Source organism: Paroedura picta, chromosome 6 (assembly GCF_049243985.1).
Source record: "Paroedura picta isolate Pp20150507F chromosome 6, Ppicta_v3.0, whole genome shotgun sequence".
NCBI classification, from domain to species: Eukaryota; Metazoa; Chordata; class Lepidosauria; order Squamata; family Gekkonidae; genus Paroedura; species Paroedura picta.
The window spans coordinates 72,970,865-72,986,170 of NC_135374.1; the positions used below are offsets into that span (position 1 = coordinate 72,970,865).

The 15,306-nt window shown below is 41.8% G+C and overlaps 2 protein-coding genes across 6 annotated transcripts in view; one reads left to right on the forward strand and one right to left on the reverse strand.

Annotated features, from left to right (window-relative positions):
• The window catches only part of POLA1 (DNA polymerase alpha 1, catalytic subunit), a 256,073-nt gene extending 252,798 nt beyond the window's left edge, over nt 1-3,275 (reverse strand). For all 4 annotated transcript variants that reach the window (XM_077343005.1, XM_077343006.1, XM_077343003.1 and 1 more), the window contains exon 1: nt 3,037-3,275. In XM_077343005.1, coding sequence (XP_077199120.1) covers nt 3,037-3,088 — 52 coding nt within the window. In that variant the 5' untranslated portion in view covers nt 3,089-3,275. The remainder of the gene's footprint in view (nt 1-3,036) is intronic.
• Nucleotides 3,276-7,412: 4,137 nt separating this feature from the next.
• PCYT1B (phosphate cytidylyltransferase 1B, choline) overlaps nt 7,413-15,306 on the forward strand; it is a 49,101-nt gene continuing 41,207 nt past the window's right edge. Inside the window, exon 1 of one of the 2 annotated variants that reach the window (XM_077343008.1) lies at nt 7,413-7,580. In XM_077343008.1, coding sequence (XP_077199123.1) covers nt 7,509-7,580 — 72 coding nt within the window. In that variant the 5' untranslated portion in view covers nt 7,413-7,508. Of the gene's footprint in view, nt 7,581-14,557; nt 14,909-15,306 lie in introns of those variants that run through there. The other variant, XM_077343007.1, reaches the window with a different exon arrangement.

The window sequence follows — 15,306 nt, forward strand, 5'->3', positions numbered from 1 at the left end:
GGTAAGGTGTGGTTAGAAGAGAGTGGAAGGAGTTTAGCCTCACTACCTACCAATCAGGTTGGCTGACCCATTCCTGATTGGCCGTCTATCCAATGAGCGGCCAATCAGGAATAATGTCCCACCTCTGGTTACGTCCCCCTCCAACTTCTTCCATTTGGTAAGCTGGAGCTGGGAGGGACGTTGGCAGCCCCAAGATCTCCTGCTGCCTCGAGCTGCTCCAGCTGCCCCAAGCAGCTCCAGCCACAGCTCTGCCACGCTTTGTTGGGGCTGCTGGAGCAGCAGGAGAAGGGCTGCACTACCCGCCAGTACCTCCCACCCACTGGAGCCACTGCCTCCATGAGGTTTTGCACACCTTTTGCAGCTGGCGGCCAGAGGGACCAGGTGTCCCCCTTCCCATACCACCAAATGCTCACCGAGTCCCCTGGGGGCTTCAGCTGGCATTTGCTGGGCGGCAGCAGGAGCTAGGTACCTGCCAGCACACCAACATAGGCCTCTGCAGACTTTGCCAGATGTTTTCTGGGTGGCAGCAGGAACGGACGTGCCTCCACCAGTATTTTCCACCCCCCCCCCCCCCGTAAAACACTCATTGAGGCCTGTCCCAGGGCAGGTCTAGTACCTGTTGTAGTCATATACAATGGGCTTTGCTGCTAGAATTTATAATTCAGCAATCTCCAATCCAGTTGAGCTTCAGAAATTCCTTTGCAAGTTCCCCCACCGAGTGCCACAGATGTTTGAAATGTTCTCCTATAGATTTCTCAGTTTTTTGGTTCTTGATGTCAAATTAGTGTCCATTCATCCTTTGGCATGTTGGTCCTATGCAGTGAACTGAAGGGCACTGTTGGCATGTAACAGCATATACAATGTTAGAAGTTAAGCAAGTGAACGAGCTTGAAATTGTATAGTGTTTAGGAGCAGCAGCCTCTAATCTGGAGAACTGGGTTTGATTCCCCACTCTTCCAGCTGGGTGACCTTCAGCCAGTCACAATTCTCTCAGCTTCACTTTCCTCACAAGGTGCCTATTGTGGGTAGAGGAGAGGAAGATAATTGTAAACCACTTTCAGATTCCTTTGCGAACCAGCTGCTCATCTTGTTAGATCCAGTGATTGTGTTGTCTGGGTGTATGTGGCCGCAAATTTGGAATCTCGGCATATTGCAAGCTATGGTACCAGTGTCCATATTCAAACTAAATGTTGTATGACTGTGGGTGTGGAGTTGTTTGAGATTGGGGGATGGCTATCTGTGTCCAAGGAAAGGCTTCCCACTGTACTTGCAGAAGAGACCTGTCATTATCCAGTAGAGATTCAAAGTCACTGATGATGCATTAAACTTTTTGGACTTCAGAGCTGTATGTGATCATTAGTGTTCTTGTGTTCTTTTTGGGGGCTGTCTTGCAACAGGTTTTCTCTGGGGACTATTCTGGCTTCCTTAATCTGTTTCCTGACTTCATTAGGTGGATACCTTAATTTCAAGAAGGTTTGTTATTTGTTATGTGCGAAGTCGTGTCCGACCCATCGCGACCCCATGGACAATGATCCTCCAGGCCTTCCTGTCCTCTACCATTCCCTGGAGTCCATTTAAGTTTGCAAGAAGGTTAGCTGTAGATAACTCAGGTGAGAATCCCAATCTGTAGGGTTGGAGCAGATATAGCTGTAGCATAGACCTCATTTGGTATGCTTAGAATTATTTATTTATTTATTACATTTATATCCCACCACTCCCACAAGGGCTTGTGGCAGCTAACAAGATATGTTTATCAGTCAGTAAGTTTATAGATATATTTGTCAGTCAGTAAGCTTCCAGAGCCTCTTGTGGCGCAGAGTGGTAAGGCATCTGTCTGAAAGCTTTGCCCATGAGGTTGGGAGTTCAATCCCAACAGCCGGCTCAAGGTTGACTCAGCCTTCCATCCTTCCGAGGTCGGTAAAATGAGTACCCAGCTTGCTGCTGGGGGGTAAACGGTCATGACTGGGGAAGGCACTGGCAAACCACCCCGTATTGAGTCTGCCATGAAAACGCTAGAGGGCGTCACCCCAAGGGTCAGACATGACTCGGTGCTTGCACAGGGGATACCTTTACCTTTACCTTTAAGCTTCCAGTACAAGGTAGTGTCATTGTGTATTTTTAGATGTTTTCAGAAAATGTAAGTCTTGTTTAGATTGGTTCACTGTGAAAACAGAGTCAAAACTTCCTTCCATCTGTATTGTGGTGCTTGTTCAATAATTGAAAAGGGCATACCTACTGTGAACTCTTTTACCTATTATTTTACCTGTTCTAGCAATTTCAACTACTGACTCAAATCAAAGTTGAGTAAACAAGGTCCTTTTCTGGCAAACAAATTATACATATCTATATCAGCTGAAAGATACAATATTATTAACATGACCTTAGCTCCAATAATAAATGTCAGATCCCATAAAATAACCAACTATGAAACTGACATTCCATCAGCTCAATGGAGGGGGATGCTAAGCAACTCAGCTACCTTTTTAAAAAGAAAGGAGTAATTGACTCACACACACTACTGCAATTTACAAGCCTGCACTTTTCCCACCTTGCCACAGAAGCTTCCACAGAGATAAATCCATTTACTGCTACACTGGATCACAATAATGACTTTAAATTGTTCTCTACTCTCACCCCCTCCCCATTCTAGCTCCCAGTTAAAAACATAGAAAGCCTTCTGCAGACTTTCTTCCAGCCTCTCTCCCACATTACGAAAAAGCACCCTCGCCTCAAGCAGGACGCTCTTAACAGACGCAGCAACACTTCCCCGTTTTATTTCTGCATCACTATCAATGGAAGGCTCGGCCCATTGAGCCCCGCGAAACTCCCGGCTCACCTTTAGCTGCCCTCACTGCTCTTAAATGAGTTGAACCTAGGACCAAACTCAGCATACCTTCCTCGAAATAGCTACCTGTCCTTGGTCTCCAAACGGAGCTACGACTTTCTCGCTTCCACTACAGGCAGCCATACGATTTTGCCATCAAACCTCAAACCGCCCCCCAAACGCCCTTTCGAAACCTCTCCCCCCTCTCGCACCTCCGCGGCCTCCGTCGCCGGCCCCACCGGACGGGGGGTCACTCGACTCCATCCTGCTCCCGCCAACTTCACGTTCCGTCTTCTCTCGCGCCAGACTGCCTGAAAGTGGCGCGAGAAATGAGACCCAAGTGCCCCGGCTAGCGAAACAGCCAATCAGAAGCCGCGGCGGCGTTTCCGTCCTTCCTATTCCGCTTCAGGGTCGAGGAGGAAAGAGGGCGAGTGGCTGGATGGCGCGCGACGAGGTTGTCGCTGGGCGGGGAAAGGGGGAAACGTGCGCGCGGCTAAAACGCCGAGCTGTCATGCGTTTGGAATGCGACGTAAGAAGCGAGGACGGGGGAATTGTGGGATTTGGGATAGGCTGCTGTAGCTCGTAAGGAGCTGCATTTGGATTGTTCTGTTTTAACGTACGGGAAGGGTAACTGACGTGGAAAGGAGGTCACCTCCGTCCCTCCAGTTACTTTAGCTCCCCCCCCCTCCTGTAAGGCTTTTTTGCACTATGGAATTGGTAGAGTTTTATCGGAACGAATCTGCTCCTTTCGTCCCAGAACTAAAAACATCTCCCATCGTTCATGTCTATTTCTATCCATCAGGTGTGGCTTGCTGTAGTAAAAACACTAAACCTCGTTTGCTTTCAGGGCAACCCTTTCCACAGCGCCTCTGTGTGCAATACAGCTAAAGTTAGTCATGAGGAACGGCTGGAGGACTTAGGAATGTTCAGCCTGGAAAAGACGTGGTTGAGAGGAGACGGTTACTCTCTTGAAGTATTTGAAAAGTGGTCACTTGGAGGGAGCAGAAGTAGGACTCGCAGTAATGCATTTAAACTACGTGTAGAACGGTGTCAGATAGATGGGGGGGGGGGGATTCACAGGTTAGTTCAGCCTTGCATTCGGCTGCCACTGGCAGTGTTTAAGCCAGCCTTTTAAAATATTTTGACCATAGAGGAGCCCCTGAAATAATTATTTTAGGTTTTGAGGATTCCTGGAGTGGCCAGCTGGCCATGCCTCTCTGCCATGCCTCCAGAAGTGACATCACCACCTGCATTAACAGGCAGGCTCAAGGATGACTGAGTAGGGAAGAGACAGGTGGTTTAAGGCACGAGTAGGCATGCAGGCACATAAATTATGAAATAACTCACACTTGAGAGGGGGAACAATTGAAGTGGTTGATTCCTTAGCTTGTGGCTGAGGAGAAAGTAGTGGATCCCCTCCAGGAATCCCTGGACCCCTGGTTGGGAATCCCTTCTTTAAGCAGTGGCTGATCCTGCATTGAGCAGGGGTTTGGACTTATGGTCTGTATGGGCTCTTCCAATTCTATGTTTCCTGGCCACTTTACCAGGAAGACCCATTGAAAATAATGGTACTTCCGTATAAATGTTCCTTGGATTACACCGCCCAACTGCAGTCTTATGCGCAGACGTCAGTAGAATTTCTTCTGAACTTGAAAAGGATGGCATGCAACACATGATCCACTGAAAGCAATAGGATTTTATTTAGGCACAACTAGATGTTCCATTGCTCTCAAGAGACATGTGATACTTACTATTTTCTGTAAACTCAAAAGTAAATCTCACTATCTTCAAAAGAGACTTACTCCTAGGATTGCAATCTGTTTTACAACTGTAGGATTGCAATCTTTCTTATAACTGTGCTGGATGTCAGCTGGTTTGGGCTCCATGTCATTCACCTCCATAATATTTCATGAGGTAGGTCAAATTATTAGTTTTAAAAGCTGAAGAGTAAGTAAGTCAGATCTACATGTTTTTAAACAGATCCTCATGAATTCACATGTTTTTTGTATTAAAACAAAACCCACCATCATAGTGTAGAACATGGAATATGAAGCACTTACCTTTTCCACCAGTCAGTGCACTAACCCTTTTAAATCAGCCTTTTAAAATGGTCTTGTTTATGATTGTGTGCTGATACTGTGCTTTTTTGCATACCATAGTAAAGCATAGTAAACAAGCATGCTTTTCAAACAGTTAAAACAACAAATCCTCAAGTGGGAGGGGTAGTTCCTCTGTTGTACTGGATGCTCATTGGTGACTATTGTCACCTGCAATGTCACCTCACTGTCCCTCTGACACATGCTACTGGCAAGGCCTCATGGGAATTGTAGTTCATAGACATGAAACTCCCACGGTGGTGCACATCCTTTTGAGTGCCAACCTGTATCTATAGAAACACTACCACTTTTCCCACTCTAAGGTATACTGTTCCTCTTAGAGAGTGGATTAAAATGCCTCTGAGGGAATGACAGAATAACATTCTGCTGGTGTAATTTGTAATAGCAGAGGCGGGAGAGGCGGCACCAAACAAGGGGCACATTGACCTCCCCTTGGTGGACAAAGGACTACAAACAGAAAAGGGCTTTCTGTTCACCCATTGGTGTATGATAGCACAGAGGAGGAGAGAAAAAAACGCAGTAATGTTTATACATGCAAAAAAGGCATCCTTGAAACCTTTGTAAAGGAAAATTCATAGCAAAGCAAGGAATACAGCGCAGAAACAATCTGGAAAAGGCACACGCACTTCTATAAGAAGTGATTGACATGTAGAACTGAAAATACAAGGGGAGGGCCTCTGTGGGGAAAATGGTGCCATATGCAGAAACCAGAAAAAAGATGTGATTTTTTTTTGCACAGTATTTGCAAGGTTTCCTCCAGAAAAGCCTCATCATAAGTAATCTGTAGCACTTTCATCCTCTTTCTTTGTTAAGCGTGTTCAGGTCTCATCAGTTTTGTATATGGTGAGGTCCTTCTCATTTGGATAATTCACAAAGTCATATTTTCTGCATTTGTAGGAATTCTACAAATATAGACAGACCCCTGCTTTTTTGAGGGTGGCCTGCTTTTACTGCTTTTAGAAGAAGAAGAGTTGGTTCTTATATGCTGCTTTTCCCTAACTGAAGGAGGCTCAAAGTGGCTTACAGTCGCCTTCCCATTCCTCTCCCCACAACAGACACCCTGTGGGGTGGGTGAGGCTGAGAGAGCACTGATATAACTGCCCGGTCAGAACAGTTTTATCAGTGCTGTAGCGAGTCCAAGGTCACCCAGCTGATTGCATGTGGGGGAGCGCAGAATCGAACCTGGCATGCCAGATTAGAAGTCCGCACTCCTAACCACTACACCAAACTGTCTTCCTGTCAAGTGCTATTAGATATAGTGATTATGATAGATCCCATTTTGCAGGTGGCAGCTGAGACAGAGAGAGGGTGGGGAGATGCCACACATAAGACCAAGCCTTTCTTTCATACTGACATCTGACTGACTTCTCCTAAACTACGCAGGGACTATTACTGCACTAGAGGTATAGCTTAGATTTCCATTTTAAAAGGATAGGATTTTTTTTCAATTTCCATACTGAAAATTTGCCTTTTCAGGCATAGTCCCAAATCCCACCCCCCACTTGCCCTGCAACAAAGGAATCCCCAGAAATCTGATTTTTTTAAGTGGAGTCTAACGGGATCTATGTTGTGGCTGTTCAGTGTGGAAATGCATGCATTCAGTTTTTCATGGCACCCACTATTTTGAGTGGGCATGCCCTTGTCACCATCCTCCCTCCCCTTCCCTTCCTCCTCCTCACATGGGAATGGTGCCCTAGTGCTCCCTTCTGGAAAATTGAGAGTGGAGTCTGGGAGAGTGGAATTTAGGGAGCGGAGGAACCTTGTTAGGGTATAATACCATGCAGTCCACCCTCCAAAGCAGCCATTTAATCCAAGAGTGGAATAAATGTTTTAAATAAATAATGTGATTTATGTCTGGAGATTAGTTGTACTGCTGGGAGATCTCCAGCCCCCACCTGAAAATTGACAGCCCTAACTTCTGATTTCAACGTAATTGATACAGGTCCAGAGATTCTTCCTTCTGTGAACATTTCAGATATTTGAATGAAAAAAAACCTAGAAGTTTGAACCAGACATGCTAAACTGTAATGGCCATAATATGCTATTTAGCATAGTCATTTCTTCAAATCAAAACTGTTTCCATAGCAGCAGTGCAGTTTAAACAATAGCCCTTTCACCCTAACATTTATTCTACACTCATTGGATAATGAACTTTCAATGTGCTTTTGCATCTGGATTTTCCTGTGCAGAACAGGAAAATCTACTTCTAAAGTGCATGTGTGGAATGGATAAGGATGTGTAAGCTTGCGGGGTAATGCTAGTTCATCTTAATGTTCCCTCCCCCTAAATGGACTTATAAATCTGTATGAGTTTGAGAATAGGAAAGCTGGCAGGCAAATTTAGGTCATTCTATTGCAAATAATCTTATCATCAGATTATGCTGACATTACCTTTAAACCTTGTTGAGACAGTCATAAAGAACAACTTGGAGCAACCTTTGCCCCTTTGAGGGGTAACAAAAAAAACCCTCTGAAATTTGATCAGGTGATTCACAGTGACTTTAAATGTGTTCAGTTTATAAATGAAAACTACCAGGAACAGGGTGAAAGAAAAGCCCATTTGCAAGAATGGTTGGCCAGAAGAAACACAAGATAGAAAACAGATGGCCAAATATACGTTCTTACAAATACCAGCGAAAGGTGGGTGATGTTTTAATTTTTGCTCTTCTAATTATAACATCATATATTTTATCTGCAATTCTGAAATCAGATAATTACTTCCAAATAAGATACATTTTATTTAGGACTTTACCCACCTATAAGCAGAAATGTAAAGGTGTCTCATATTATATCTATATTACTTCTATCTACATTACTATAATTAACAATAAGTAATGCTGAATTTTCTAAAGCAGGTAGATTTCTCTCCCATCCAGTCATGCCATAGTACATAATAGACAAATCGTGAAAAGCAATAGTGTATGTGTAAAAAACGCTTGTTAGAAAATCAGTATAATCTGAATCCACCGCTCCCTATTTTTAAAGTGTTGTTCTTTCACAAGTCACTTTGGCACAAATTCTTCATCTATGTGATAAGGAAGCAGTATTCATTAACCGTGTTACCCCCTGAAGCTTGTGCATGTGTACATAGGTATGTATTATACTGTATACTACACTACATAAGCTGTTGGCCCAATGTTGTGTGAAGTAGGCAGATTCAGAGAAGTAGTTCCTTAAGCAAGTGAGTGAACTTCACTGGGATGCTATAAAACTGTAGTAAAATGACACTTTCCATTATCTTGGAGTCAGTTATAAAATATTTAGAAAGAATTACATGTGGCCAACAAGACATGAAGATTCCATGTCTAGCTCTAAAGAGTCAATAATGCCATATTACTAATTAGTGCTTCTCATTCTGATATTGTCGGTCACCCATGCTTGGATTACAATGGAGAACTATTGATAGGCCACAAGATCTGTTTATAAACGCCACTATCTCTGTCAGTAGGAATTGCTGCAGCCTGAGTTATAGACAGCCACAGCGTAATCACAGAAGAAGAGTAAATTCTGAATTAACGCCGTATCTAGCATTTTACTCTCAGACATAGTCACACCCTTCTATGACCATTAAAGTCAATGGGCTTGAAGAATGTACCTCTGTTTAAGATTGAACTTGAGTCATTATAGAGAGAAGGAAATGTATCTTGGGATGGTTAAAACATTGGTTGGGAAATATGACATATGCTCAGCCTATAAATCCAGCTGTCTATATAAATGGGATGCAGAGCACAATCCCAAACATGTTCATATGAAAGGCCCACTGATTTCAATTGGACTTGCTTCATATTTAGTATTGGTTGATTATCAGATATTTTGGAATGCTTGCTTTTTCCATAAGATGCTAAACAACAGGATGTATAAGTGCAGATTACATTTTTTTCTTGAAGAGTCATTCCATACATTTCAACAGAAAACAAGTGCATGGTTTTGAAAATATCAAACTTAGATGAATACAATCAGAGTTAAGCCAGGAATCTGTACTAGCACAATTAATGTGAAACATCAGACATTTCTGCTGAGGCAAAGAGAAATGAACTAGAAAATAATAGCAAAACAATAACTAGGTCATAAAAGAAAAGTTTGCCGTTCTGTGGAATGGCTATTTGTCCATTTTGACATTTTGAGTTTGCTTTTTCTATAAATAGTTTTCTCAGTGCAGCTAACAATTCAATAAAAGCAAATTAAAAGCAGCAGATCAGAATAACTAGTGGCAGAAAGCCTGATGCACCAAAATTATGCATCAAACAAGGAGTTAGGAGGCTCAAACAAATGCCTAGTGAAATAAAAAATATATTTGACTACCCTAACAGTATAATCCTAAGAACAATTTCCTATAAGTAGCCCCACTGAACAGACCTGGGTGGGATTCTGAATAGGACTGCTTATGATTGCTCTCTGTATGCGTGGCGTGCACAGCCGCACGATCGCCCTCCCCTCTACCGCCGGTCCGCAGCCTTAGAAAGGTTGCGGACCACTTCTTTAGACTGATCCTGCATTGAGTTCAACTCTATAATTTTATGATTGTTTTTCTTCTATTTATTTGAATGTAGGGTTTCTATTTTGTGGAGACTTTAATGCTTCTCTAAGATAAGCAGCTCCAAAGTTCTGAACAGTTCCAGAAGCTAATCCATACTTTGAGAGCCAATCAGTCTCAGCCTGGGAGCCTTAAACCCAGAGTAAGTAATGGATACATGTAGAACAAATTTGTCACAGTGTCGCTATAGCTTCACTGGACGTGATTTAGTATGAGTCAAAGCTGGTAGTTTCAGTTAAGGCTGCCTTCTGTCTTAGAGTAACTTAACACATTTGGCAGCAAATATTTGCCACAATGTGTATTTTTATTAGGAACCTGTGACCTAGCTAAAAAATATCACACCTACTTTATCCTTACAAGGATATTTGGAGTAACATCCTTGTTACTGCAGTACATATATATGTTTAGTCAAATCACAACCAATTTATGGTGACCCCCAACAAGGAGCTTTCAAGGCAAGTGAGAAGCAGAGCCATGCCATCCTCTGCAGAGTTGTTTTTAGTGCACTCTCTTCCAAGTACCAAGTGACAAGATCAGGTCAAAATGCTGCTTTCTGTCCCTTCATTGCAATACCAGCAACGTAATACCCATCCCGCACATAATGGCATGTACCGTTTTCTATTTAGTTTCATTAGAAAAGAGACATTCTAGTCAGAAAACATACACAGCTGAGATTACTAGAGGAGAGGAAGTTGCAATGTGGGAATAATATCTCCTCAAATATGGATGTAACCTCTTAATTTACACAGTTGTTGTAATGATTAAAGCAATATGATGTATTTATTTTAAATTTTATAACTCACTTTTCAATCACATGATCTTCATGGCAACTTTTAGCAGATTAAAATAGTGCACAGAAATCACAGGGACTATTGGACTTCATGCTGGGGCAGAGACCAGATTGTAATTAACTTCACATCAGTCCCCTAAGAAATGTGAAAGAGCTGACTTATTTCTGGTACGGAGAGATAAGCATCCTCCCAATAGTGACTCATTCCGTGACCTGTATCTGGAGCTGTACTGGGCTTCCCCTTGTCCTACTGCTTTTCCTGGAAGAGAAGTGGGGCAGTTTACCAGCGAACCTTGGATCTCTGGTTGATGCAAAGGCTACAGATGCAAAGGCTCACCTAAGCCCAAAGGCAATTCATATGAAGTGGCTGGCTCTTTCTAATATCTTTCTTTTTAAATAACAAGGTAATTATATAAAAGAACACAAAAGAAAAAGAGGTATTATATAACAGGTTATATATGTGTGTGTGTGTGTGTGTGTATCGAAACTGTTATGTATTACTGGGCTTATAGAACAGACAATATTTCTCCCCAACATCCCCTTCATTGTAATTTTAAGACATTTTCTATAAGGTACTATAGTTCCAACTTCAATCATTTTAAATTTCAAATTTCATAAATGATATGTTTTACAACTATATTATTAATTTCATAATATACATATTCTACATTACAAATTTCATCATTTCTACATACTAGCTAAAGCTTTTCATATGTTTAAAAGACAGTCTGTTATATATTTCACAAAGAAAAAGAAATGATTTTTTTTCAAAATTCACGTCCTTATACCTTTACATTCAAAACTCAGGTACTCATAATATTAGAGACCAATGATCAGTCATGTACCTCCTAATTGGCAGTCACTGGGGCTGGCCCAGAAACTTCAAATTCTATATCAAGCCTTGCACACCCCCAAACTGTGTGTGTGTTGTGTGCTGATCCCTTCACACCCAGCATCCTGTCCACCTGTGATGTTGTCAATCCTGTGTTTTTTCCAAGTCAGGTGCAGTATATCCTTAACCTTTCTCTCTGCAGAACTTAGTGTGTGCAAGTTTTGCTTGCATGTGTGTTTTGAATGTACACTAATATTTTCCCCAAATAAATCCCTTTGAGGGTAAGCTTAATTGCCATCTTCATTTCTAAAAGGTTTCTCCCAGGGAACGGACCCCATAAAAATTGTTATAAAAGATCCTGTGTTACTCAGCCTCTTGCTATATTAATGATTCCCCAAAATTCCCTTTGAGAGATCCAATTTGGGTAACACACTGCAGTCAATTACTGCATCCATGTGGAAGATCCATTCACAAAAATCATTTCTGGATCCCAGAAGATCATCAGGGTTAGAGTATTGTGCTCGGATTTGGTTGAGAAAATTTGAGTGGGCTATGTCACATTCCACAGAAAACAGCAGATTCTCTACTGAGAGAATCTACATTGCTGTAAGTTTTGTCCAGTAGTTTAATATAATTACCTTTACTAGAGAACCCAAAGATAGTCCTAACTTGGCTCTCATAAGAACTGCAGGCGACCCCATTGGTAACAACAAAATTCTTCTCAAGAATAGGCTTAGGACCCTTTCTAAAATGGCCAATATCCCCCCAACCCCATATTTCTGCTCCATACAGCAGTGAGGAAATCACCTTAGTATTAAAGAGCTTGATGGCCAGATCTACCAAATAACCTCCCTTTGAAAAAAAGAATTTTATAGCCCCATACTTTTTAATGTTGACAGTTGTATAATGGACAAATGTGAGAGTGTCTGTGGTGTTATATACCTATAAACACAGGAGAGTGTTTTGATGAAAGTTATTCCAAGGTATTTGTAGGAGCTACATGGTTCAATTGGTGTACCCAAAATGCTCCATACAGATTTTGGGGGCACTTCTTGAACACCATCACTTGGGTTCTTGCATAATTAATGTTTAACCTCTCCTCTTTGCAAAGTAAACCCAGCTTGTCCAGCAGTCTCTTCAGATTGATTGTTGTAATTCATCACTGGATTTCTACATCAAATGCTTTTGCCATAGACTCCTAACCAATGTGATCAACAAACATCATCACAAGGAACAGGATCTCAACTATACTGAAAGACAAACCATAGGAGCAATCCAGATATTATAATTAAAGAGAGTGACAAAGATGGACCCATGGTAATAATGAATAAATCAGACTGCATCCAGGAGGCTCAAAGACAACTCTCAAATAATGTTTTTTACAAACAACTGAAGTCAGATCCCACACAGGAATACAAAAAAGAACTAAATATTATGAAGAAATCACCTCCCCTGCACATTCGGGAACAGATCCTTTCATACCCACCACAGGAACCTCCTTGATCTCCTAGCCAAAATAAACTCAACAACACAGGATGCCCCATTATCTCAGACATAGGCACTATCATCATGCGGGGATATCTGGATATATGGACTCTGTTCTAAGACCCTATTCCACCATTACTCCTAGTTATATATACCTAGGTATATAACACCACAGACTTTCTTATGAAAATACAATCTTTGAACAGTTTTTCAGATAATATGATTTTAGTCATCATGTTTGGAGACTGTGTATATACCAGCATCCTACAGAGAGATGGATTATAAGCAATAAGAAACATGGTTTAATGACAGCTTGTTCTTCAGATCATTGAGCAAACATATGCATGGACACAAAAGCTTATACCCAGAATTTAACTTTCTTGGTCTTCAAGGTGCCACTGGACAAACATTGTTTTGAGCAGATTTAGTTATTAATAAAACCATAAGAAGAGCCCTTCTGGCTCAGATCAGTGGTCCATTTAATCAGCAAGTTCAGACTCCCACTAGCATGTAGTTAAAGTTGGGATTTTTTGTTCCAGTGTGAATCACCTCACACACCTGCATTCATTTATCACTTTGTTGTCCCCTCACCCAATTTGTGGAGATCTCCTGGACCTCTTCACAGTTGGCTATTACATGATCAGTTCCAGATCATTTATAAACAAATTACATTGCACCAGCCTCTATACCAATTATTGCGGGACCCTACTGCTTTCTTACTTCCATTGCAAGAACTATCCATTGCAAGTTCCTGGCTTCCTTTAATTTAGCTAAGAGCATCCCAGCCTATACCAAATACACAACAGTTCCTTGTTACTGTGGAGCATTCATACTTGCATGTTTGAATGCTGCCCCTTCAGCAGTCCTACATGGAACATATTGTAATTTATCTTATTTGGATAGGCTTTGCCAGTGTCATTTGAAAAAGGTTGACTCCCGGCCCTGTAAACAATTAAATGCCCTTATTGAAATTTTCATCTTGAATAATGAATTGTCCTTATTTTAATGAGATTACTCCCTACTATATTAAAAGACAATAAACGGGGGACAGAGATCCACCAGGATAACACTGATAGTGCCCAAGTATCTCTCTACCATATTTTCCTTAAAGTATGGACTCCTTATCTGTTGCTTAAGATTACTGGATCAAAGGAACAACATATAAAAGGAAAGGAAATTTAGCCAAGAGTAGGAATAAATGTGCATTTCTTGCAATGAATAAGAGGCAGTAATCTCTGGTAGTAACTCCTATGCTGATTGGTGCTAAAAATTGGAAAGTATGAAGTCCCAGAAGTGTTTTAATATAGTTATTTATATCTAAAACTGAGGTGCATAGGGACCATACGTGTACATCTTGAAGAGCAAGTCATATACAATGTTCCATGGAAAATGGAATAACAGTTTATAGGTTCATTCCGGTAAAGGTAAAGGTATCCCCTGTGCAAGCACCGAGTCATGTCTGACCCTTGGGGTGACGCCCTCTAGCGTTTTCATGGCAGACTCAATACGGGGTGGTTTGCCAGTGCCTTCCCCAGTCATTACCGCTTACCCCCCAGCAAACTGGGTACTCATTTTACCGACCTCGGAAGGATGGAAGGCTGAGTCAACCTTGAGCCGGCTGCTGGGATCGAACTCCCAACCTCATGGGCAGAAAGTTCCAGACAGCATATCGCTGCCTTACCACTCTGCGCCACAAGAGGCTCATTCCAGTACCACAGTATAATAAGTATGAATCTCTTTTATGAGATCAGAAAATGTTATACAATATAAAATATCTTTATAATAGTTAATCATGATTTTGGGAAGATTTGTCCAATGCATAAGCATGTCTGGGCACAGCACTGCACAGTCCCAGATAAGAACATTGGTAGGTACATTGTGATGGCTTTCATATCATCCCGCCTCTCAGTATATAACACATAGCTCAGTCAAAGTGGTACTATGATGACAGTAACCAACCAGAAGCCATCATGCAAATCAGAATACTGTATCGTGTAACAACTGCTCTGTTGCTAGCTGGTTGTTATAGTGATAAACTGAGGCCTTGCCTCTTGGCTTCTCCTTGAAAGAAAAACCTTTAATTTCTCTAGGGAAGGAGAAGAAGGGAAGGGGGGGAAGGCGGGGGAGAGAATTACATGAGAAAGGAAAACATTATCTGACTGGGAAGAGGACGGAAGAGAGGGTATCACTGCGAGAAGCATTCACTGGCCATGCCAGTGCTCGCTACTAATGCTGAGTCAGAAACAGGTATCCCAAAATCCCTTTCTAATGAGCTTCCATCAGAAACCATGGAGGAGATAGAACACACATGCCCTCAGCCACGGTTGGTAAGTAAAAAGACAAAGGAGGCATTTATTTGTCACCCTGGGGCTCTTTGCCTTATTAGGATGTAACAGAATCAATGCTTTGTAGTCTTACTAGAAATGTAACAATAGCCTAATCCGTTTTAGCTGTTTGATTCTTGTCTGTATTGGGAACATTTGCATTGAAAAGCATTAATTATGCCTGCTGCATTAAAATAGGCAGTTTAGGATTACATCCTTCTTTTGTGGCTGGCCTTTTTAAAGGAACAGTGTCAAGCTATGTAAAAAAATGGCACTTTCTCGGAGCCTTTGTTAGATTCAGATTTCTGACTGCAGTTGCTCCTTGCCTGCTGTCTGTCTTTCTGATGACTTCAAAAAATCAAAGTGCAGAGAAGCAGAATTTCTTGTACAAAAACAAATCT